General features: G+C 37.3%; 1 protein-coding gene across 1 annotated transcript in view; it reads left to right on the top strand.

The window, feature by feature from the left end:
* The window catches only part of Trhde (TRH-degrading enzyme), a 403,483-nt gene that overhangs the window by 193,001 nt on the left and 184,957 nt on the right, over positions 1-25,525 (top strand). The window contains exons 4-5 of the mRNA NM_146241.3: positions 17,096-17,250; positions 20,762-20,875. Coding sequence (NP_666353.2) covers positions 17,096-17,250; positions 20,762-20,875 — 269 coding nt within the window. The remainder of the gene's footprint in view (positions 1-17,095; positions 17,251-20,761; positions 20,876-25,525) is intronic.

Genomic DNA, 25,525 nt, shown 5'->3' with positions numbered 1-25,525 from the left:
GCCAAATTGATTTCTAGAGTGGTTTACAGGTTTGCACTTCCACTGGTATGGGAGGGGTGTTCCCCTTGCTCCACAGCTTCTCTAGCATGTGTTAGAGTTCTTAATCTTAGCCATTCTGATGGGTATAAGATGGAATATCAGAGTTGATTTGATTTGTATTTCCCTGATTACTAGGGACTTTGGACATTTCTTCAAGTGCTTCTCAGCCATTCTAGATTCTTCTGCTGAGAATTCTCAGTTTAGCTCTTGCCGCAGACCTTCTGGGTCCCTGTGTCTGCATGGAACGGGGTCTCTCGACGCGGGTGGGCAAAGCGTGGATGAATGACAGACAGACACACACGCAGGAGAGTTTGTGTGGAATCTGAATGTAATTTTACAAATCTGAGCATCAGACTTTTTATGCAGAGGACAATAAGGAAGTTGGGTGACATATTCACAAGGTACAATTGAGGTAACCTGAATCTTACATAAAACAGAGGAATGCAAAACACAAAAGGTCTAATGAGAACCACCCAGGATAGAATACATTGATAACAGCTGGGATCAACAAGGGCTCCACCTAAAATTCACTAATCTTAGAAGCCAGGGTCAAGGGCTTCGCGTCCTTGCCACAGTTCCTATTTTAGTCTCTTGTATAGTCCACCTTCCCCTTAGGCCATTGTAAATACGTGTGTATGGGTGTAACTCTGCTATAGTATCTATTCTGGTTTCTCCTTTGGTCTGAAACTTCCTTCTTCCTAAGTGATGGTAAATTCCTGTGTAAGGGAGTGACTTAGATTTTACAATCTTGCTGAATTCTAAACCCTTGATCTTGGTCAAGGACGCCCTTGGACCGGTTGGAACACTGGCGGAAGGCTTTAGCCATGTCAGAGCACTTATAATAGGAAAATACTGAAAGAGAGCACGTGGATCCATACTCTAGACTAGCGCGGTAATGGAACTTGGGAATGAAAAATTAATGTATGGGTAGAGAACACTAGACTCCAGGAGGAGAGCTTCCTTGAAACTCTTTTGCCTCATGAGTGACTTTTAAGCCTTTAGGCTTGTCCAGTTGACTCGACCAGAGAGCGTAGCAAGCTCTCTACCCCATTTTTTGATTGGGTTATTTCAATTATTTGTGTCTAGCTTCTTGAGTTCTTTATATATTTGGAATATTACTCCTCTATTGGATGTAGGGTTAGTGAAGTTCTTTGCCCAATCTGGAGGGTGGTGTTTTGTCCTGATGAAGTATCCTTTGACTTACAGAAACTTTTCAGTTTCATGAGGTTCCATTTTCTAATTCTTCAGCTTAGTACCTGAGCCATTGGTGTTCTGTTCAGGAAGTTGTCTCCTGTACTCATAAGGTCAAAGTTATTTCACACTTTCTGTTCTACTAAATTAAGTGTGTCTGGTTTTATGTTGAGGTCTTTGATCCATCTGGACCTGAGTCTTGTGCAGAGTGATAAATATGGCTATCTTTGCATTCATCTATATACAACATCCAGTCAGATCAGCAGCATTTGATGAAGATGCTCTCCCTTTTCCAATGTATAGTTTTGGCTTCTTTGTCATAAATCAAGTGTTCATGGGTGTGTGGCTTTATTTCTTCATCTCCAACTTGATTCCATTGATCAACCTGTCTGTTTTATACCAATGCCATGCAGTTTTTATTACTTTTATTTTGTAGATCTGCTTGAAGTCAGGAAAAGTAGTGCCTTTAAAAGTTGCTTTACTGTTCACAATCATTTTATCTATCCTGGGTTATTTTGTTTTTCCATATGAAGTTGAGAATTTCTCTTTCAAGGTCTATAAAAAATGTGTTGGGATTTGGATGGGGATTGCATTGTGCCTGTAGACTGCTTTTGGTAAGATGGCCATTTTCTCTATGTTAATCCTAGAAATCCATGAGCTTGGGAGATCTTACCACCTTCTGATATCTTCCTCAATTTTGTTCTTCAGAGACCTGAAGCTCTCTCACTTTCTTTCACAGGTCTTTCAGTTGTTGGTTAGGATTATACCATAGTGTTTTATGATATTTGTGGCTATTGTGAATGATATGTTTTCACTAACCTCTTTTTCATCCATTTATCACTGTGTAGAGGAGGACTAGGAGTGGAAAGTTTTGTCTTGTCCCTGATTTTAATGGAAATGGTTTAGGTTTCTCTCCATTTAATTTGATGTTTGCAATCTGCTTGCTATATATTGCTTTTTTAGTGTTTAGGTATGCCCCTTGAATCCCTGATCTCTCCAAGACTTTTAACATGAAAAGGTTTTGGGTTTTTGTCAAACACTTTTCAACATCTAGGGAGATCATCATGTGTTTTTTTTTTCCTTTTAGTTTTTTATGTGCTAGATTATTTTGGTGGATTTTCATATATTGAACTACTCCTGCATCCCTCCGATGAAGCCTTCTTGATCATGGTCAATGATGTCTGTTATATCCTCTTGGATTTGGTTTGTGAGTATTTCACTAAATAGTTTTGCATCAAAAGGATGAGCTTTTACCTTTTTTTTTTTTTTTTTTTTTTTTTTACCTTTTTCATAAGGTAAATTGGTCTGAAATAATTTTTCTTTGTTGAGCCTTTATGTGGTTTAGTTTCCAGGGTGACTGCAGCCTCATAGAATGAGTTTGGCCGTGTTCCTTCTGTTTCTATTTTGTGTAATAGTTTGAGGCCTTAGCTCTTCTTTGAAAGTCTGATAGGTTTCTGCACTAAAAACATCTTTCCCATAGCATTTTTGGTTGGGAGACTTTTAATGACAAAGTCTGCTTCTATTTTCTTGCTGTTTATAAGACTATCAAGATAGTTCACCTTCCACAATAGTGTCTGGGTTTGGGAACTGTATATGGGATGGATCCCCAGGTGGGTCAGTCACTGCATGGCCTCTCCTTCAGTTCCCAAACACAGACACTATTGTGGATACCAACAAGTGCTTGCTGACAGGAGCCTAATATAGCTGTCTCCTGAGAGGCTTTGCCAGTGCCTGACAAATATAGAAGTGGATGCTCACTGCCATCCATTGGACTGAGCACAGGGTTCCCAATGGAGGAGTTAGAGAAAGGACCCAAGGAGCTGAAGGAGTTTGCAGCCCCATAGGAGGAACAACAATATTAACCAACCAATAAGCCCAGAGCTCCCAAGGACTAAAACACCAACTAAAGAGGACAAATGGAGGGACACAAGGCTCCAGTCAAATATGTAGCAGATAATAGCCTTGTGGGATGTCAATGAGAGGGGAGGCCCTTAGTCTTGTGAAAGGCCCCAGTGTAGGGGACAGGTAAGCTTGATTGGGTGGGTAGTGAGCAGGGAGATGGGGAATCAGATAGGGGGCTTTTCAGAGGGGAAATGAGGAAAGGAGATAAGTGAAATAAAAGATAGTTTACCTGATCTTGATTTATCTTTGGTCATGTGTATCTGTCTAGAAAGTCATCCATTTCATTTATATTTTCCAATTTTGTGGAGTACAGGATTTTGAAGACTGAACTAATCATTCTTTGAATTAGTGTCTTTGAATCAGTGTCTCTTGTTATCTCTTCCTTTTAATTTCTAATGTTGTTAATTTGGGTACTGTCTTTCTGCCTTTTAGTTAGTTTGGCTAAGGGTTTGTCTATCTTGTTGATTTTCTCAGACACAGCTCCTCTAATTTAACTGATTCTTTGTATTGTTCTCTCTCTCTCTCTCTCTCTCTCTCTCTCTCTCTCTCTCTCTCTCTCTCTCTCTCTCTCTCCCCCTCTCTCTCTCCCTCTCCCTCTCTCCAATTGATTGATTTCAGCCCTCAATTTGATTATTTCCTGCAATCTACTCTCCTGTGTGTGTTTACTTCTTTTGTTTCTAGAGCCTTAAAACATATTTTTAATTCATTAGTATGAGAACTCTCCAATTTCTTTATGAGAACATTTAGTGCTATGAATTTTCTTCCTAGCACTGTATTCATAGTGTCCCATAATTTTGGGTATGTTGTGCCCTCATTTTCACCAAATTCTAGAAAGTATTTAATTTCTTTCTTTCTTTCTTCCTTCCGTGACTCAGTGATCATTAAGTAGAGAGCTGTTCAGTTTCCATGAATATGTAGGCTTTTTTTTTGCTGTTAAAGTTCAGATTTAATCTATGGTGATCTGATAAGATGTGTGCAGTTATATTTCAAACTTTCTGTATATGTTGAGGTTTGCTTGTGACTGATTTTATGATCAATTTTGGAGAAAGTTCCATGAGGTACTAATAATAAGGTATTCTTTTGTGTTTGGGTGAAATGTACTTTAGATATCTATTAGGTGCATTGAGTCATAACCTCTGTTAGTTTTGTTATTTCTCTGTTTAGTTTATGTCTTGATGACCTGTCCAAAGGTGAGAGTGGGGTGTTGAGGTCTCCCACTATTAATGTGTAGAGTTCAATTTGTTATTTAAGCTTTAGTAATGTTTCTTTTATGAACGTGTGTGCCCTTGCACTGAGATGGTAGAGTTTTCCTATGATGAGTATGAAGTGTCCTTCCCTGGCTCTTTTGATTACTCTTGATTTAAAGTCTATTTTATTAAATATTAGAATAGCTATTCCAGCTTATTTCTTGGATTCTTTTGCTTGGAAACCCTTTTTTAGCTCTTTATACTGAAATAATAACTATTTTTGTTACTGAGATGAGTTTCTTGTATACAGCAGAATAGTGGATTTTATTTACTCATCCATTCTGGTAGTCTGTGTCTTTTTACTGGGGAATTGAGTCCATTCATATTGATAGATATTGCTGACAAATTGTTACTTCCTAATATTTTGATGTTTGTGATGGTTCAGTGTGTGTGTGTGTGTGTGTGTGTGTGTGTGTGTGTGTGTGTGTGTGTTAATAGTGTGAAATAATTTATTTCTTGTGTTTGCTTGAGTATAGATAGCATCATTAGAGTTTTCCTTCTAGTATGCTTTGTAAGGCTTGGTTGGTGAAGATGTATTGTTTAGATTTGTCATGGAATATTTAGGTTTCTCCATCTGTGGTGATTGAATGCTTTGCTGGGTGTAATAACCTGGACTGACATCTGTGGTATCTTAGGACCTGCAAGACCTTTGCCTAGGCTCTTCTAGCTTTTAGAATCTCAGATGAGAAATAGAGTGTAATTCTGTCTTTATATGCTTGAGTTTTTTTTCCTTGCTGCTTTTAAAATTCTTTCTTTGTTTTGTATATTTAGTATTTAATTATTATGTGGCAGGAGGATTTTTCTTGTCTGGTCCAATCTGTTTGGTGTTCTGCAAGCTTCTTGTACCTTTATAGGTATGTTTCTTTAGGTTGGGGAAGTTATCTTCTATGAGTTTGTTGAAGATGTTTTCTGTGCCTTTGAGCTGGGAATATTCTTCTATTCCTATTTTTCTTCGGTTTGGTGATTTCATAGTGCCCCAAATTCCCTGGATGTTTTGTGTTATGAACTTTTTAGATTTTCCATTTTCTTTGACTGATATATTGATTTATTCTACTGTATCTTATACACCTGAGATTCTCTCTTTCATTTCCTGTATTTTGTTGGTGATGCTTATGTCTGTGGTTCCTGTGAATTTTCCTAGTTTTGCATCTCCATAATTGCCTCAGTTTGTGTTGTCTTTATTGCTTCCATTTCCCTTTCCAGATCTTAGACAGATTTATTCATAACTTTCACCTATTTGATTGTAGTTTCCTGAATTTCTTTATATTTGTTTGCTTCCTCTTTTAATGCCTCTACCTGTTAGAATGTATTTTCCTGTATTTCCTTAAGGGTTTATTTATGTACTCTTTACAAGCATCTATCATCTTTATAAGATTGGGGTTATGATTTTCTTCTTGTGCTTCAGTTTCATTTGGATATCCAAGGTTTGTTGTGGTAGGATATCTGGGCTTTGGTGGTGCCATATTGCCATGGGACTTGTTGATTGTGTTCTTATACTATCCTTTAGGCATCAGATTTTCCCTAGTGTTAACTGGAAGATCCTAATGGCAGCAGGACTTTTTTGGAAGTTGGGAGGAGCCATGGGCCAGGCAATGGAGCTCAGGCACACTACTTTGTTGGTTATGCTTCAGGAAGACCCCAGTCTGCATGTTGTGTCAGATTGGAGTCTATTCTGCAGAGTGTGTCTCAGTTAGACCCAGGTGGGGTGGCAAGCAGATCCAACAAGGATGAGTGTTCAGTCAGTGTTCCAAGATGGTTAGTTTTGGGGCTTCCACAGGTTTTTATGTTGGGAACAGGATGATCTTGGGATCCCACATGTATCCTCCAGACTGAGGATAAAGGGTAGAGGTAGACAATGATGCTCAGGAGACTGTGCATGTCACTCACCTCTGCAGGCTGTCCCGGGCAGATCCATAACTATATCATTATTGTTTAAGTTCACGTGTCCAGAGTCCAGATCATTTTGGCCTATATTAAATTATAGTAATTTATTGAGAAAGTAGCTGGATCCTACGTCAAGTTAACAAAATGGTAGCCAAAGATTCTTCTTTAGGATTTATGGACTCTTTAACCATCGATGCTTAGATGGATTAACAATACCAGGCATGAATTCCCTCCAACTGAGCAGACATTAAATCCAATCAGACAGCTGTTGGCTAGCACCAACATACTAGTAACAACTCTGCATTGTTGGGCATATATTGTTGGGCCAGTCACTATTATAGTTCACAGGATTGCTGGTGAGGTAAAGAGAGTCAGTTTTCTTCAGGGCTAAGCCCTGTGATAGACTGTGCATGCCCAAGTGGTCACCTCTACACCCATATGCATATGGTCAACACTAATTGAAGTCAATACATTATACACACATACACAAAATGATGATTATAGAAGCCATAAATCTGATGTGTAAATGTATAAAGACATAATGCAAGTTTGGGATGCAGAGGGGGTGGATATTATTAAAATTCATTGGGCTGATGTATGAGTTTCTAAAATATATAGCAAAATACAAATTTAGAAGTTTTATTAGAACATGTCCTTAGCCCAACTAAGTATATAGCCCTTCCAGCAGGAGACAAAAAGTCTAGCATGATTGCCATATGAGACAATCTTACATCATCCACATTTTGGTTATTGCTTAATTAAATGAAGTTATAAGTAGTAAAGTTAATTTGGATAAAAGTAGTAAAACTCTTGAAATAGGAAATAGAATTGCAATAGTCTCTAAGAAATTAATAGGAAATGAAATTCTAAGGAAGTATACAAATCCATCCATTGTTTTAGACAGTGATTAGGCTTACAAAAATGTGCTTGATAATGTTACTGTTAAGAAGAGAAAGTATAAAAAATAGGAGTCTTTACATTCAATTTGCATTCTCTTGAATAATAGATGAACATTGTTTATATATATATATGTAGAGAGAGAGAGAGAGAGCTATTGAACTTGGCTTGAAACCAGATCATATGTATGAGATCGCTTAGTGTAGTCTCTGAATTTATCTCAAAGCAAAGACAATGTGTTATGAACAAGCTTTAGGCAAAACAATGAAAATGCATAATACAATGGAGGAAGATAGAGTCAGAATAATTTTAAGAATTAAATGGGTGAAAAACTGATAAATGTGCTCTATGTATTCAGAAAAGTCCTTTGGCATAGACATACTTTCTCAGGGTAAAAAAGAAAATTAAGCATCAGATGAAATTGCTCCTTTGCAATTGATATTAATCAGCAAGTGTTGAGTTAAAGTGGTTGCAGAAATGCCAAACAACAACAACAACAGAACCCCCAACAACCTTCCTTTGAGCATCAGGCAGGAAGAACAGCAAGAACACTGACTCTGTATTATGATCTAATGCTAATTTAGGAGGATGCCAAAGCTTGGAAAGTAAAAAACAAAGCATTTGAACACAGGTATTGCTGATGAAAATTCTGTTTCAGCCCAAAACATGGAGCTAAAATTGTTTTTTCACTGGTATTCAAATGGAAGGTCCATCAGGAGAAAAGTGGATTTGGCTTTGAAACTCTGAAGAACTGATTCACTCATAGCTTTTTAAGAATGCATCCTGGCACAGCTAACTGCAAACTCCTCTTTCTCAACCAAACTTAAAAGCAATCACTGGGATGTGAGGCTGTGTGGAAGAAACTTCTTCAAAAAAATATACTTAAGACAAAGCAAAAATATGTCTGGTTTTATAAATATCAAATGGATAGCGTTTATAAATTGTACTTTATCAATATTACTGTACAAAACTCAATTTCTAACTTTATGAGTGTTAGCCTTCCAAACAAGGAATTTTATATTCCTTTATAAATAAAGCCATGTGTTTAGAAAGTTTTGCATACATACATGGTGTCTATTGCAAGTCTATTTGCCTATGCCATGGCATAGGCAAAAATCTGACACTTTGGGTTTTGATCTACTATGCATTCAAATTTTCTTCCATGACACTTAATGATTATGTTCTGTCTTATGGTGCTCTTAGGTGTGTCATATATTTATTTAAATTTTACAATTTTAATACAGAAATCAAAATCTTCAATGTGACCACCTCCTTTTCACATTCCAGCTAAAGTTTCTGATGCAAATGATTCCGCAAGAATGAGAGGTAATAGTCAGCTATTGGATGGATCACAGGGCCCCCAATGGAGGAGCTGGAGAAAGTACCCAAGGAGCTGAAGGGGTCTGCAACCCGATAGGTGGAACAACAATATGAACTAACCAGTACCCCCAGAGCTCGTGTCTCTAGCTGCATATGTAGCAGAAGATGGCCTAGTCGGCCATCATTGGGAAGAGAGGCACCTTGGTATTGCAAACTTTATATGCCCCAGTACAAGGGAATGCCAGGGCCAAGAAGCAGGAGTGGGTGGGTAGGGGAGGAGGGCTGGGAAAGGGTACAGGGAACTTTCGGGATAGCATTTGAAATGTAAATAAAGAAGATATCAAATAAAAAATAAATAAAATAAAATAAAATAATTTTAAAAAGTAAAACTCTCAAATAGCAATATGTTGATTAAGCATTCATTCAACCTGGAAATAAGTCTTTACATGAACTACCAATTAATCTTCACAACTTGAGATGCAGGTACTGTTACAACCTCCTATATATCATTGACAAAATGAAAACTAAATGAGATTGAACAATTTATTCAGGGTCTCTTCACTCATTAGTGATGGCTCTGGGTTTGGATCTCAGGCTCTGTGAGAGCTGAAACTTGAACCCAGAACTGTTATCTATACCATCCTTCATTAAGAAGGCCAGGGAAGGAGAGCTGAAGAAAAAGGATGCCTTGTGAATGGGATCTGCTAGGATGCCATGTGGAAGAAAGCAGTGAAGATAACTCTTAAAGATAAGGTGAAGTGGAAAGAAAGGCAAGAGTTGGAACTAAAGGTTGAAGGTGTGAAAAAAGATAAACTTGACATGGAAGTTCCAAGACAAAGAGTTCAGATTCTGACTGAGAGCTTGAAGAGAGTACAGCTAAGTAGAAAGTAGACTAGGAACGAAGACTAAAGGCATAAGAATAACAGAGCCCTTGCTGTGGAAAAGATCTTTTATCCTTCCCTTGAAGTGATAGCTGGGCCTGAGAAAGTAAAGTCCCATTCTCAAATGATTAAATTAATTGTTAATCATCTGCGTATCTTGAAGATATATGGTGAGCTTGTATCTAACAGTGTTGAGCACGAGTTGTCATCCAAAAGAAAGCTATTCATGTTTGAAAATTAATGTTTTTGAACATCTGCCAATGTTTCTTCTTTTTTTCTTTGCTTTGGTTTTTCTTTCCTTTCCTTTCCCTTTTTCTTTTCTCTCCTTTCTTTCTCTCCTGTCTTTCTTTTTTTCTCTCCTGTCTTTCTTTCTCTCTCTCCTGTCTTTCTTTCTTCTTTTCTTTCTTTTCTCCTTTCTTCCTTCCTTCCTTCCTTCCTTCCTTCCTTCCTTCCTTCCTTCCTTCCTTCCTTCCTTCCTTCCTTCCTTCCTTCTTTCCTTCCTTCCTTCCTTCCTTCTTTAGTTTATGTGCAAATGCATTTTTGTGGGTTTAAAAGTACAGTAGCACACATGCAGAGGTCAGTAGACAATTTTGAGTGTCTGCTCCCATTATTATGTGGGTCCTAAGGAGTGGAACACAGGTCATCAGGCTTGGTGGCATCATTACCGACTGAGATATCTCTCAATCTCCAGTATTTTTTCTTTGGCATTAAACCTCTCAACTTTCAAGGACTTGGTCTTAAAAAAAACCCACAAAAACAAAACAAAACAAAACAAAAGCAATTCTTATTCAGGATTTCTAACTGTGTGTGTGTGTGTGTGTGTGTGTGTGTGTGTGTGTGTGTGTGTGTGTGTGTGTATGTGAGAGAGAGAGAGAGAGAGAGAGAGAGAGAGAGAGAGAGAGAGAGTTCACATGAATGAATGAATGAATGAATGAATGAGTGCAGATGTACTTTAAAGCAAGAGCTGTCAGTTATTCCTGTAGCTAAAATAACAGGTGATTGTCAATCACATCACATCGAGCTATTTCTCCATCCCTTTTCGCCATTTTAGCTTAAAAGTTGAAGTGTGAAATAGTGGAAAACTGAACTAGTTAGGGATTATCTTTCTCTTCTAACAAATCTGGGCAAAGAAATTGATGCAAAATCAAAATGACTTGAGGAATTTGGTTGTGTCTTTCTAGAAGCCTGACATTGGCAAATAAAGAAATATTGACAATGGAAGCTGAGGCGTCAGAGGCTAGACTAAAGGGAAAATGTCATGAAAGAGAAGATTAATTGATAAGTATCCGAAGTCATGCTTCAGTCAGCAGCTATTCTGTCTTCTCTCTTAGGCAGAGTATAAGTGTGTGCCTGATCATCTGGCAGGGTTTCTGAATGGCAAGATTCTAGGCTCTCACTATGGGATGAGAACTTGAGAAGTCAAAAGTCTGAACAGCTTAGTCTCTACTCACTGTCTCCTATAATCTGAGGGCTCTGTGTGAATGTGGAAGTGGAGACAGGCCATATGATGCATATACTTCCTTTTGCTAGTAGGTGTTTAATAAGGGAGAGTATATTTCTAGTCAATTTGGTAATGTACCAGAAAGGTAATCATTATTGCACTGCAGCTACTGCTAGAGATTCATTTTCTATTGATGTCCATTGGCAGACTATCTTTAATGATTTTTTGGGTCTTTCTATATGGTTGCATGATCAACCTGCGTGGTCCTCTCGGTGCACTACAACAATATTTCATGGTGATGGACTTTCCCCAGAGTGCAAAAGAAATATCTAGTCTATCTCAAAGTTTTAAAAATATTTTAAAAAGTGGAAGTGAGAGGCTATTCCAGAAACCATGGGTATGTTTGGAGCATGACAAACAATGGCCCATTGCAAATGCCTTGACATTTTCATGTAGACATCACAGTTGTGTGCTAATGTGGGTGGTAGCGGGTGACATGTGCTTAGATGAGAAGACTAAAAGAAAAAAAGAAGTATTAGATTTAATGTCCTCCTCTGATTGCGTTGCTGTAACAAAATTTTTGGGTCACAATGATAATTCTGTTTCTCACAGTTCTGGAATCTGGAAAACACAAGGTACTGGTGTCTTTGATGTTTCCTGAGGGCCATGCTCTGAATCTAAGACAATGCCTTGATGCTGCAATATTCTAGAGAAGACAGTATCATCACAGAACAAAAGTGATGGAAGAGGCACAGTTAACCAATCAAGCTTTGTAAAAGGCAGTGCCAGGTGTCCATCCTGCCATCTCATGGGATGCACTTGCCCTAGAATAGATTTGGATGTGGTCTAAGACACAATCATATTTAAAACATGGGTTTTCCTTTGCAAATATTTGTTTTAAATTAGCCAGGATCTTGAAATTTGTAAGTGATAAACCAATGTGCTTTAATGTCAAAAAATGATACACTTTTCAGTAATTAATTGATATATGCAGAGTCTTCATGAGTTAATAATTTCTAAATTATTCTCCTCTCAATACAATGGTAGGGAAGGTTTTTTTTTGTTTTGTTTTGTTTTGTTTTTTTTTTAAATAATGTGAGTTCTAAATGGATACAGTGAAATTTAAAATGAACAGAGTTTGGGTGAGACCATAATGGCATTCAAGCACACAAACATCTTACACAGAAACTCTAAATGAAGATTCTGAGAAGTTTAATTTTTTTTCCCAAAGTCACAATGATAAGAGAGTAACAAAAAGGAAAGAAAAGAAAAAGGAAATAAAACAAAAAAACCCAAATCAAAGTAACAGTAAGAAGATGCAGTCCGAGGAACAGAAGACCACACAGCCTTCTTGATGTTTTTTTATGAATTAACAATGCAGTTCTCAGAAATGGTAGATTTAAACAAAATATGAAGCACATGTCTAAGATTTTGTGGCTTCCCTTAGAACCATTTTAGCTTAGTGTTCGCATGGTAGAGGCATTGTCACATACCAGGGTCTGGAGGAAGGAAGTGGACCACAATAGACTTTAGTGTTTATTTAAGTCACCACATTCTCTTTTTTAAAAGATTTACTTATTTTATGTATATAAGTACACTGTAGCTGTCTTCAGACACATCAGAAGAGGGCATCGGATCCCATTACAGATGGTAGTGAGCCACCATGTGGTTGCTGGGTATTGAACACAGGACCTCTGGAAGAGCAAGCAGTACTCTTAACCACTGAGCCATCTCTCCAGCCCAAGCCACCACATTTTTTCAATACATGATTTTCCCTCTCTGTTAACAATAGATTTCTAGGTGATAGTTACTATTTGGAAGAACACTATGTATAATTTTATCTAGAACTTTCTTTAAATTTTTAAGTAAATTATATTCTGAAATGTGAGCTTTCTTTTGTGGGGAGGCAAATTAAAAAGTTATGGATGCATACTTTGCAAAATTAAAGTAACTTGACTCAATATAAGTGACCATTATATGCTCCAAATAAGTAGAATACTGCTTCAGTTACTATCACGCTTCACAATGTAGCTCTACTGACTTATAGCACATGGCTATATTCTGTGTATGACTTGATGTTTTATTATGTACACAACCATCAACACATTGTAACTCCGACTCCAAAATAACTCCTACCATCATGCTATAATGGCTTCCATATTTGTCCCAGCTATTCACTGATCTTTCTCACTATAGATTAGCTTGAATTTCTAGGAATTTTACATAAATAATGCTAATTATACAGTAAGCATTCCTTTAGTTTTTAAAAACTCAGTACATAATTTTGGGGTTCACAAAACTCAGTACATAATTTTGAGGCTCATTCATGTGTATTCTGCCCCTATAGTTCATTTAGTTTGATTACTAGTGAACAGTCCTTTGTTGTATGCTATATTACATACATTCTTTGTCTGCTAGTGGGCTATGCCCCATTTTTAGGTGCTGAAAGTTGAGCTTTTGTGAAGAGTTATATGCACATGTCTTTGTGCGGATATATATGCAATGAAGATATTCCTTAATTATGAGGCTATCCTCTGAGATTCTTCAGTTTAGGAAGAGTCATTTCAATAGTCCTTTCCAAAGTTATTTGACCAATTCTCTAATATGTTGTAACCGCGGCTATTATATGCGTGGTACCAAACCTGAGAATGTTTACTTTCTCTTTCTTTTATCGCCTCTGTTGATGATATTTTCCAATATCTGTGCCTAAGAAGCTACCCATTACTACTTATCCCACCATATTAAATCCTTCCCGTCAGTCCCTTTATCTAAATTTGCCCTATTTGTGTAGAGTCTTTGTTTGGTTTGAGACACTATTGTCCGGACTTTGGTGTTTGAATACTTCTGAATGCTAATGTAAAACCATATGCTGTCAAAGCCTTATAACTTTGTACCACTCAACAAGTGCTCATTACAACCCTCATTTAATTGTGTGTGTGTGTGTGTGTGTGTGTATGTATGTATGTATGTATGTGTGCGTGTATGTATGTAAAAATATGCATGTTGGTGTAGGCATCATGTGTAGGAGGTATATGTCAGTGTGTGTAGAGGCCAGAGATATTTTTGGGCATCATTTTTCAGGAGCCCACACACCCTATTTTTTTCAGATAGGGTTTTTCACTGTGTCCTGGAAATCACTGTGGGTTGGCCAGCCAGTGGGCCTCAGGAATCCACCTGTCTCTGCTTACCAGCACTGAATTAAAGGCATGCACCACCATAGGTGGTGGGAATGGAACCCGGCTCTCTATGCTTGTATAATAAGTGTTTTTAAGCTCTATCTGTGTTTATGTTGCTTAATAGTCATTTGCAATCCGTAAACTGCCCTTCAGTGCATTTTCCCTTGGATTACAGATTTCTACACGGCATATCTGAGTCATGTGCTTGCAGTCTTCTTTCCAGGTCTTTGGATCTATCGAGCCCAAAGTGATCTGCTCATTTAGCTGGGAGTGAGGACTGGGCTCTATATTGCTCATGAAGATCTGTAAAGATGTATAGGATTCAGAATTGGCTCTTCATGCAACAGGATTCATCCTGGAAAAAACTGTACATAGGTCCGTCTATTTACACAAGTACTTGATGCTGGAACAGCTACCATTGTAACCATGTACTAGTGACAGGCAATGCTGACACATTGTGGATTTGTTATCTAGTTTATAAATAAGTAGGCAATGTCTTCAATTATGTAAAGTGGGTGAATTCACCTGTTAGATACTTTCCCTATGTACTGGTTCTGTGGTATAACTCCCCTATTATATGGTGCCAACCTATCAGCTTACTTTCTGTTTATCCAAACTGATTGTTACTTCCAATCCCGAGCACTGCAGTACTTATTATACTCCTTCAAGATAAATTTTCACAGGTCTTCAAATAAACCAACTGTTAATGTTGCTTGCATGCCAGGTGAGGGTGACTATATTGGAGAGGGATGCTTTGTCCCCACCATGCACACTTATTTTAACCTGTAATGTTCATATTGGAATATATTTCCTAGCACTTACTAGTCAGAACATCTCTTTATTTCACTTATGAATTCTTACCTGAACTTCTCCCTACATAAGCACTGTCATGCTCCTAGAAATGAGTTTGAGGGACAGCCCCAAACAATATTTACATGATGCCAATTCTCAGTATTTGCACATAAAACTTCTTTTTGTTAATTAAAATCCTGTGAATGAGCAGGTTAACCTACATGCCTACTATAATCCTAGTCACCATTTGAAGCCCAATAAATAACATTTTTACAAATCTCCTATACATATATATTTATCTTCTCTCACAGTATTTTTAATATTTATTTTTCTATGTTATAGTTTTCATACCATCATTATGATTTTAATAAGTAGCAGAATTAGAGAGATATATTGTCCTAATTTAATACATATTTTGGGTTTCAAAACATCACCAATACTGAAAAGATATTTGTGACTTCAGAAAAAAAAAACAATTCGATACTAAGACCAATCTCTTCGATTGTTTGTTTTGAAATATTTAAAGCATACATAAAACGATGAATACTATTATGCTAATATCAATGTACTCACCACCAGCTTTAAAACATTGATATGAAGACATTAATTCCTTATGTGGCTGTCCTACAATCTTTTTCTCTTCCTTTCTCCTCAGTTGCAACCGTGACCTTGAAGTTAGTGTCTTTATTATCAGTTCCTGTGTGTGTGTGCATGGATATTTTCTATTGTTATCTTTGCTGCGAGAAGATGTGTATACACAAAAAAGAACTATTTTTGGATGTTTTGCTTGTGAGAAGATATACATCCAGTAGGCAGTGTTATTCTGAATGTTTCTAGTGACTATAGGGGTCATTTTATACCTTCTTTCTTTATTACTATGTTCCTCAGATTGTCTGTGTTGATGCCTGAAATGGTAGAACCCAGTGTGGAGATCACCTATTTTAATTGCTATGTAGTATTCCTTTATGAAATGCTTTTATACCTTGTTGGTGTATTATTTTGGTGAAAAGCCATATAAGCATATACATTCCCTTTTCACCTTTTGAAACAATACCATATTGCACATTCTCATACAATTTGCTGGTGGCCTTGGAACACATTACTCCATTACTGAGCTGGGTTTCTATTTTGGAGGGAGGGCGTTTATTGTCATTAAGAACACATGTACAGGAGCCATGGTTCAAATCCTTCTTGGCTGCCATTTTCAGGACGCAGTGAACACCAGCCATTTTCTACTCTCAGTGTGTGTGCCTTACCTCAGCCTTTGACATCAAGCAGTGAACCTGGCATTGGTCTTTTTGGCCCTAGTCTGTCTGTTCAGAGCCAATCCCTAGCAGCTACTGCTACTTTGGAAGCCAGAGACCAGCAGGTCTATGGATTCACGTAACAACCACTTTGCATTTGGGTTCCATTTCTGATCCACTGAGAGGCTTATATTTTGAGCCCTGAGATTAGTGGTCTTTTAAAATACTTTATTTACCATTGCTATGAGTCTGATGCAGGGGGAGTGAGTGAAACATGAACTTCTTTGCTCTCCATAATCAGAAGTTCATAATACCTGGACGACCTTTTAAAATAAGCACATATTTTTAGATCTGTCTAATCATGGAAAAATTTTTTTGAGCTGGAAGGCATTTTAAAGAAAAGGCCAATAATTTTACTTTATAGCTGAGGGAATTGTGGTCATGAGAACCTAAGTGATTTACTGATGTCACATCTGTAGTTGATGGTAGCAAGCCCAGGCTGAAGCCCGTGGGTCTCCTCTATTCTGCCTTTGCAACTGCATCCACTGTCATGGTTTTCTCTATAAGCTAAGATTAAATGTAGCATTCTATTTTGACGGGAGCAGAAGAACATATAGGAATTTAAGAAATTAGAAAAAAAAATGACACCTTATCTTAAAACTAGTTTGAAATGTTTTCTTTGAGATAGAGTTGAGAGAGAATGATAATACACTTGTTTCTGCACTGGGCTGAATATATTTTTATTAGAAGTCAGACTGCCTTTGTCTCTGGGTTCCTGCTGCATTTGGTTACCTTGCTTCTTCTGAAACTTATAACGATGGGCTCATCAATAATGTTGCAGATACTTCCAGCGCCCTGGAGTGTTGGACCAGATATGAAGTGTGATGAACGAGTGTGACCAGCATCGATGGAGATAGCCTATATTTCTACTGTCCCATAGACATAGCTGAGTGTTTAATATAAGAAAAAGTAATAAATGACAAGTACTCCTTCTTATTAGGATTTCTGAATGTTTTAAGTTGTGAAAATTAGGATCCAGTGTCTTTAAAAACCTTTGGAAATTTTTTTATTCTGTTTCTAGATCTTTTAGCTGTGCCTAAGCATCCTTATGCTGCTATGGAGAACTGGGGACTAAGTATTTTTGTGGAACAAAGAATACTGCTGGATCCCAGTGTGTCATCTATTTCTTATTTGCTGGATGTCACCATGGTCATTGTTCATGAAATATGTCACCAGGTACGGGAAAGGAACAGGTGTAAGTATAATGTGAAATTGTCTGGAATGTGGGGTGACTTCAGACATCCAGATGAGGAGCTTGGTTCGTATCCTCCCATCTATGTCTTATACAAAGCTCTGTGCATTTTCTGTGCGCATGGCATATCATTTTTCTCAGGTGATAAGGTAAGCACACATATACAAACTGATGGTATCGAGTAAGCAACTGTCACTGGGTTGAGTTGAAATGTGTGATGGAGTGCCTGCCCCTTCAGAGTCCCTGCGTAGCTGCTGATCAGCTGTGTGCTTCCATTTCTTTGATTATTAGTGTGTCCATATGGTAAGTGCAGTGAGGGAAATGATTTATTGCTTTGTGGAGAGATGCAGGTGAATTTTGTGTATCAGTCAGAAATTTGCTTTGGCCAAAATCTGCTCTTCTTTCCTGGTCACGTAGACACGTAGGAAGTCTTTCACTAACTCAGCTTACAGACTCTCTGTCCTCAAATGAGTGATTATTTTTTTAACTTTGCATAGTGAAAAATCCATAGGTAAATTGGACAACTTTATAGTGAAGCTAAAAGGAAAATTAATCTCATTTTGACTTTATGACGTTTCTTACTCGTGGAAGGTAGTAACATAAGAGTTTGCAGCCCTTGTTAGGTCATGAATTTAGTGAAGAAAAAAGTCATTGAAAACAGACATTGTTAACAGAAAGCAATGCCCATCCTACTTGTTAGATCTTTGGGTGCCATTTATGCCTTGAACTCATGAACTCTCAGTGTGATGCAATGTGGCATTGTATACTATAAACTGCAAATCCCTTAAAAATCCAGAAAAACTGGAAAAAAAAAAGACTCACTTGGCAACTGCTGGTAGGGAAAAAGGTGAACAGTTAAATGCTTATAAATGAACCTGTTTTAATGAGGTCTACACTGAGTGACTATTTGCCTGAATATCTTTTCCTGCCACAGTGAACAAGTGAGAGGATTGTACCTTTGTGCTCAGTAAGCCAGGCATGTTTCTGACCTCAGGTTACAGAGCCACCTCTGCAGGAGTAACTGGGGTCCTTCAGTGCTAGGTTGGTTTCCACCCTGACCTATAGTTCTAATGCAAATGTAATTTCCTTTTGGCAAATTTCTGTACATGATATTAGATACAGTTCTGTTTAGCCAAGGCACAGTGATAGTCCTGGAATTATTCCGGGCTCTGTATTTCCCACAGTTCCTATTGTATGTTAATTTTGTGTGCTAGCTCAGTGGTAGAGGCCACTTGCCATGAAGAAATGAAACAGAAGCTAGGAGAAATATCTCCCACCATTTTCACTATGATTGTCACATGTGATTTGTCTATTATCCCCTCAAAACTATTTGTTGTCACAATTCTGAAGACAGGTGGTCAATTTGAAAGAGAAACAAACATTCTGTATAACGTACAAAAAATGCAAATTAAAGGCTGTATAGCCATTACCATATTTAGAACAAATTATTATTTGTATTTGAATTAGACACTCTTTAAAGGAAATGATACTTTATTGATTAACATTAAAACACTTGGTCAGGTCCCCAAGCAATCCTTGTGATGACTTTTGAAGTTGCACATAATCTAGTATGTCTCTATCTACCATGATTGCTTCATTCTTCCCCTGCCTGGTGAATCAGAGTCCAGGTTGCCATGTCTCTGCTTCTCAAAGAACATATTCCCGCACAAAATCCACACACTGTGCCTTACTCACATCTGCTGTCTGCCTGCAATCTTCTTGCCCAGGGCTGTCTCATGGCTGGCTCCTTATTAAAAGTTCCAGCTCAATTGTCAACTGTAGAGAGAATGATTTTACTTCTCCAAGTACAAGCAGTTCCATCTCCATCCTTCTAACTTGTGAAGATTTAAATTTATATTGTTTCTTGTGATTTTTAAAGTTGTTTATCATGCATAATAATTGTCACCTGTAGGAAAATGGACATTCTCTATGTTTTTCTTCATTGAATTTCAAGTCTTTTTAAATGTTCATGGCATGTAATACATTTTTGATAAAAAAAACATAAAGGTTCCAGTGTACTGTATTGTTATTTAATCAAAACAGCAATTAAAACCTTTGCATATTAGATTTTATCAGATATTACTTGCTCAATTTCTGTTTATCATGAGAATCTTGCATGGAGGATCATTAGAACCTTTGGTTGGATTCGTTAGTCAATATGGGCTTGTTGCCTCTGTGTCAGAGAGAGAGAGAGAGGGAGAGAGAGAGAGAGGGAGAGAGAGAGAGAGGGAGAGAGAGAGAGGGAGAGAGAGAGATCCTTCATTGTCTCATGCTGTGCTGCTCACCACCTCCCTAGGCAGCACTTTTGAACCACCAGCTAGAGTCTTTTGCATCTTCAGCAGATACTGTCTATTCTGAATTTCCACTCATTTATCTCAGTCTGTCTCTGTAATGTCAAAAGAATTGAGTCTTTTCTTTGATCTCTGAAATCAGTTGTCATCAGGTCTGATTCCTGGTACACACATTGGGTTCCTTGACTGATATTTTGCTCTTCACTGAGCACATTCATAAAGTTCTAGTGTTAGAGGCTGGAGAGATGGCTCAGTGGTTAAGAGGCCCTGAGTTCACTGCCAGAGGCTCTGAGTTCAATTTCCAGCAACCATATGGTGTCTCACAATCATCTACAATGTGACCTGATTCCCTCTTCTGGCATGCAGGTTTATATGTAGATAGAACACTCATATAATAAAATAAATAAATAAATAAATAAATAAATAAATCTTTTCTAACGTTAATTATTTTATTTATTTACATTGCAGACATTGCCCCTTCTTCAGGTTCTTCTTCCCACAATTCTTTATCCAATTTCCCCTTCCCTTTGCCTCTGAGAGGGTCTTCCTCCCCCTGGGGTATCCCCCTTCCCTAGGGGCTCAAGTCTCTATAGCACATCCTCTCCAACTGAGGATGGACAAGTCCTCTGCTACACATGTGCCTGGGTTACCTCAGCCCAGCCCTTGTATGCTCTTTAATTGGTGGCTGAGTCTCTGCAAGCTCCTAGCTGCACAGGTTAATTGAGACTGTTGATCTTCCTATGGATTGTCATCCCCTTCAGTTTCTTTGATCCTTCTCCTAACTCTTCCATAGGGGTCCCTGACCACAGTCTAAGAGTTGGCTGTAAGTATGTGCATGTGTCTCAGTAAGCTGCTGGTAGAGCCTCTCAGAGGACAGCCATGCTAGGCTCTTGTCTGCAAGCACAACATGGTGTCAGTAATAGTGTCAGGGTTTGCACTCCCCCTGCCCCCATGAAATGAATCCCAAGTTAGTCCCATCTCTGGACAGCCTTAAGAAAAGATTAGTGTTATTAAAGAAGTCATGTTAATAACTGTAGTCTTGCCATAATACATTTTCAGATTACAGAATCAATTTGGGAATGACTTCTAGTTATGATAATCACAGTTTAGTGCATTTGCTTCTAGATAAAAATCACTCTGAGATAGATGATGCTGTTTTTTTTTTTTTTCTTTTTCCTGATGTCTATTCCTTTTGTCCCTGCAGTGGTTTGGTGACCTTGTGACTCCAGTTTGGTGGGAAGATGTGTGGTTGAAGGAAGGCTTTGCTCACTACTTTGAATTTGTGGGTACAGACTACCTCTACCCTGCCTGGAACATGGTAAGTGCCCTTTTCTCTAATTGTATAGAATTTCCAGGAAAAGAGTGAGGTGCTGTGTGCTGAGTTTATGCCACCATTAGAGGTATCTCAAAACACCGGTCAGTACATGAATATCTTTTGCAAATAAAGGAAAACTAGTCAGAATTTAAATGTGAGAGTTTCAAAGGTTATCCTTTTGTTGAAAAATTAAATAAAATTCTACTTGTTATATATTGACTTCAAAATATAACAATGTATCTAAATGGAAACATTTTAGATTGCAGGATTTTATAATATAAATGAATTATCCTTTAAAAGAGAGTTTACTGTAATTGATAAGTGATATTTTAGGATATAAAGTATTTTAAAATAAAGAAAAATAAGGACACAGTATTGCTTCCAAGACATGAAATATACTGATCAGATAAAATATTATGATATATAATTTCTACATTTTAGAATTAGGTAACTTTATAAGATATATGTGACTTTACATGTAACATTGTACATGTTATGTGTATGCTCTAGGAATGTTCATAACTATGAATCCAAAATAAGCTTCTTTGTCTTTATGCTGTGATGTTTTAAATCTGCCCGGGATAAAGAGAGGATACTGTTATGTTTTTTACATTAGTTTTCCATTTTAGATAAGCTTCCTTTTACCTGTAGTTGACTATTTTGCTATTAAGTAGAACCTAGAGCATATATTGTTTTAGAGGTCAATATTAAGATAAAATTGAAACTTATTTTAATTGAAATGAGTACATTGAGTAAAGTTTTAGTGTACCAACATTTAACTTTTAAAGGCTCAAATTTAACTTATGATATACTTATACCTATACTTAGATATTCACATACATGTATACATATACTCTTATATATATTTGCATCTATCACTACAGAAATTTCTTCACATTCAATGTAAACAATAGTCGTATTTTGGAGTTTATTTTACATTCATGAAATTATTACTTTGAGGTATGCCCTAGATATAGCTGTCACTTCAGAAAGGATTTTTACAGCCATTATATTATTTTGAGATGAATGCACTTAACATAAGACTTACTCATTTAGCAAATTGTTAGTGTGGAGCCTATGGCTAGCTGAAGGCACAGGGGTGTACCATCAATGCCATGACTTACTCTTTGACTTACTCTTCTTTCATAAGTGAAAGAAAGCCTGTATCCTTTGTCTAACACTGTTCTTCCTCCTTCCTGCAGCTTCTTCCAAACCACAAACTACAATTCCATAAATTCCACTATTTTAGATTTTGCATATCCTTTAAGCTATGAAGCATTAACCTGTACCTAGTTTGTTTCACTTAGCATAATGTCATGGTCCACTTATATTGTCATAAATGGCAGGGTTTTCTTCTGGATTAAAGGCTGAATCTCCCATCATATATTCAACCACATTTTCCTTACACATCTATACTTCCTTATAAACCCATCAGTGATCACTTTGAGTTCATGTTCTCATACATGTTCTCTTCAATAACAGACCTTTCCTTCAACAACAGTGGGTGATTATCTAATTGTCATCCTTTTATATATGATTATATATAAGCATAGAGACCATGATTAACTCCAAAATTTTCTGAAAGCAATACATTTTCTACCACAAATTCAGCTGACTTCTGTTGAGAAAAGAGGTTAAATTCTTAGAGAAAAATTTATAGTAGTAGTGTTGTGTCAATGGGCTTTAATTATATGCATGCACTTCTCTCCATACTTTACATATGCAGCATGTTAATATGTCTAGTTATGTATTTATGATGCAATGAAAAATAATGTTACTTGAAGCATTTCACCATAACATTGAAATAAATTAGAACTGCAGTTAGTGCTGGCTGTTGTGGCTTCATGGAAGAATGCATGTTTATCATGCTATTCAATGGTAGCATGCTTGCCTAGAAGACACAAGGCCTTTTGCTTGGTCCTCAAAACTGAAGATAAAGGAGTATATAAAGAAAATGCTCTTAAAGAACTTAAAGTTACCACTATTATATAGTATTGTTAGATGTATTCATTAACAAATGTCAAATTTTAAAACTTAAATGTTTAAGATTATTAAAACCTCTCAAAAAGTATCTTTTGTATTTTAGATGACTTTAAACCAGCTTTAAAAAATTTCATTACATGGTGGATTATTGCCAATTTATAATTTCATTATGTCTCTATATTAAAATATGTTCTTATTACAAATGACATGTCACCCATATAGGTAAGGCTTTTTAAAAATCTCGTTCGAATGCTTGTAATAAAATCCTCTCTATTCATCATTATGAAATGTACATCTTAGATTAAAAAGTAATCAGCAGAATTGTACGTGAGATGAAAACAGATAGATTTTGATGGTTTTAAGCATGGCCCCATAGCCTCAGTTTCAATGCCCTTAGATTTTGTCTTGAATTGTTTTTGTGTGCTTTATTAGCTAATTTATAAATGCTAAGTCTTAGTGCAGAAGATTTTTCCACGAGGTTTGAAAAATAAACATAAAGTATAAGTGCGATATTTGAGACCTTTGTCCTTTTATAGATTATGTAGTGGAAGCACAGGAACCTTGGGGTATTGAAATTTAAAATTGTGTCCATTGTGTCAATACATAATAGTGACTTGCAAATTAATAATGGCACAATTACAGTGAATCAAAAATTCACCCTATCAAACTGAGACTTGAAAGAAAGCTCCATTAACCTTAATATGGCCATTAATAATGAGTAGAAACAAATGTTTCCTCATTTTCAGCTTTAACAAGTACGAAAGACTTTCTGATCTTTGGTAGCTTTTGGTTTGCAGAAATTGAGTTTTTAATGAAATACTCCAATATGCAAAACTCACAAAACCCACAATAAGGAAGTCTACGTTTAGACTGTCCTTCCATAAAACATTAATATCTTCGGCAAAAATAAAATTTCCAGAATAAGTTACCCACACGAATAAGATAGAATGTCAAGTGTCAGTATGGCTGTGCCAGCGTTATTTTTCATAGTGGCATCAGCAAAAGAGTGAAAGAAATACTACACAGAGTAAGAGGGATGGCCATGTCAGCAACATCTCACTACTGTGGCAGTCCACAAGCTCCTCTGTGAGTGTGTGTCTGGGGCTGCGCTGGACCTGAGCAGAAAATGGAAAAGCCAGAAGCCAGGCTCATGTCAGGAGTAAAGATACTGTAAAGGTTGACCTTGTTTTTTGTCAAATCTCAAAAAACCAGTGCTTTGGGTCATTTTTAGACATGAGGACTCAAACCCTGAGATAGAATTCCAGTTTGCTAGGAACATTACTATAACAATATGCCTCACATGCAACAGCAATAAAGAATCTCAGAATTATGTGGTCTCGTTAACCACCTCTTGTTCCGATCTGGGCTAATGTCTGTGCTCAGCTAACAGTTGCTCAGAAGAATTGTAGGTTGTGATTATTTGAGTGGCCAGGTATTTTTCAGAGCCAGTAGTCAATACTAAAGCAATCAGCGTTTACATTACATCTACTACACTGAATTAAAAAAAGCTACACTATCTCCCTGCCACGGGTGAACATGCCTGAATTTAGCATTTTATAGACATGAGTTCTTATGGGTAGTATGATGTCAGGTCAGGAGAAAGGACTGGGAAAAACATCAACTCAGACTCTAGGAAAAAAAATGAGGACTTAAGTCCTCATTTGAAATATGAGACAGTCTCTAGATGGTTCATCCTTTCATCTCAGTTCCAAACTTTGTCTCTGTAACTCCTTCCATTGGGTGTTTTGTTCCCAATTCAACAAGGGACAAAGTGTTCACACTTTGGTCTTCCTTCTTCTTGGTTTCATGTGTTTTGCAAATTGTATCTTGTATCTTGGATATTCTAAGTTTCTGGGCTCATATCTACTTATCAGTGAGTACATATCATGTGAGTTCTTTTGGGATTGGGTTACCTCACTCAGGATGATGCCCTCCAGGTACATCCATTTGCCTAGGAATTTCATAAATTCATTCTTTTTAATAGCTGAGTAGTACTCCATTGTGTAAATGTACCACATTTTCTGTATCCATTCCTCTGTTGAGGGTCATCTGGGTTCTTTCCAACTTCTGGATATTATAAATAAGGCTGCTATGAACATAGTGGAACATGTGTCCTTCTTACCAGTTGGAACATCTTCTGGATATATGCCCAGGAGAAGTATTGTGGGATCCTCCAGTAGTACTATGTCCAATTTTCTGAGGAACCGTCAGACTGATTTCCAAAGTGGTTGTACTAGCTTGCAATCCCACCAACAATTGAGGAGTGTTCCTCTTTCTCCACATCCTTGCCAGCATCTGCTGTCACTTGAATTTTTGATCTTAGCCATTCTGACTGGTGTGAGGTAGAATCTCAGGGCTGTTTTGATTTGAATTTCCCTGATGACCAAAGTGTGGACACTTTGCCACTTCTTAGACTTGGGAACAAAACATCCATGGAAGGAATTACAGTGACAAAGTTTGGAGCTGAGACGAAAGGATGGACCATCTAGAGACTGCCATACTTGGGGATCCATCCCATAATCAGCCTCCAAACGCTTACATCATTGCATACATTATCAAGATTTTGCTGTAAGGACCCTGATATAGCTGTCTCTTGTGAGGCTATGCCGGGGCCTAGCAAACACAGAAGTGGATGCTCACTGTCAGCTATTGGATGAATCACAGAGCCCT

This window comes from Mus musculus, chromosome 10 (genome assembly GCF_000001635.26).
Source record: "Mus musculus strain C57BL/6J chromosome 10, GRCm38.p6 C57BL/6J".
Classification (NCBI taxonomy): domain Eukaryota; kingdom Metazoa; phylum Chordata; class Mammalia; order Rodentia; family Muridae; genus Mus; species Mus musculus.
The sequence above is the reverse complement of the archived record's forward strand: the minus strand, read 5'-3'. Positions and strand labels throughout refer to the sequence as shown.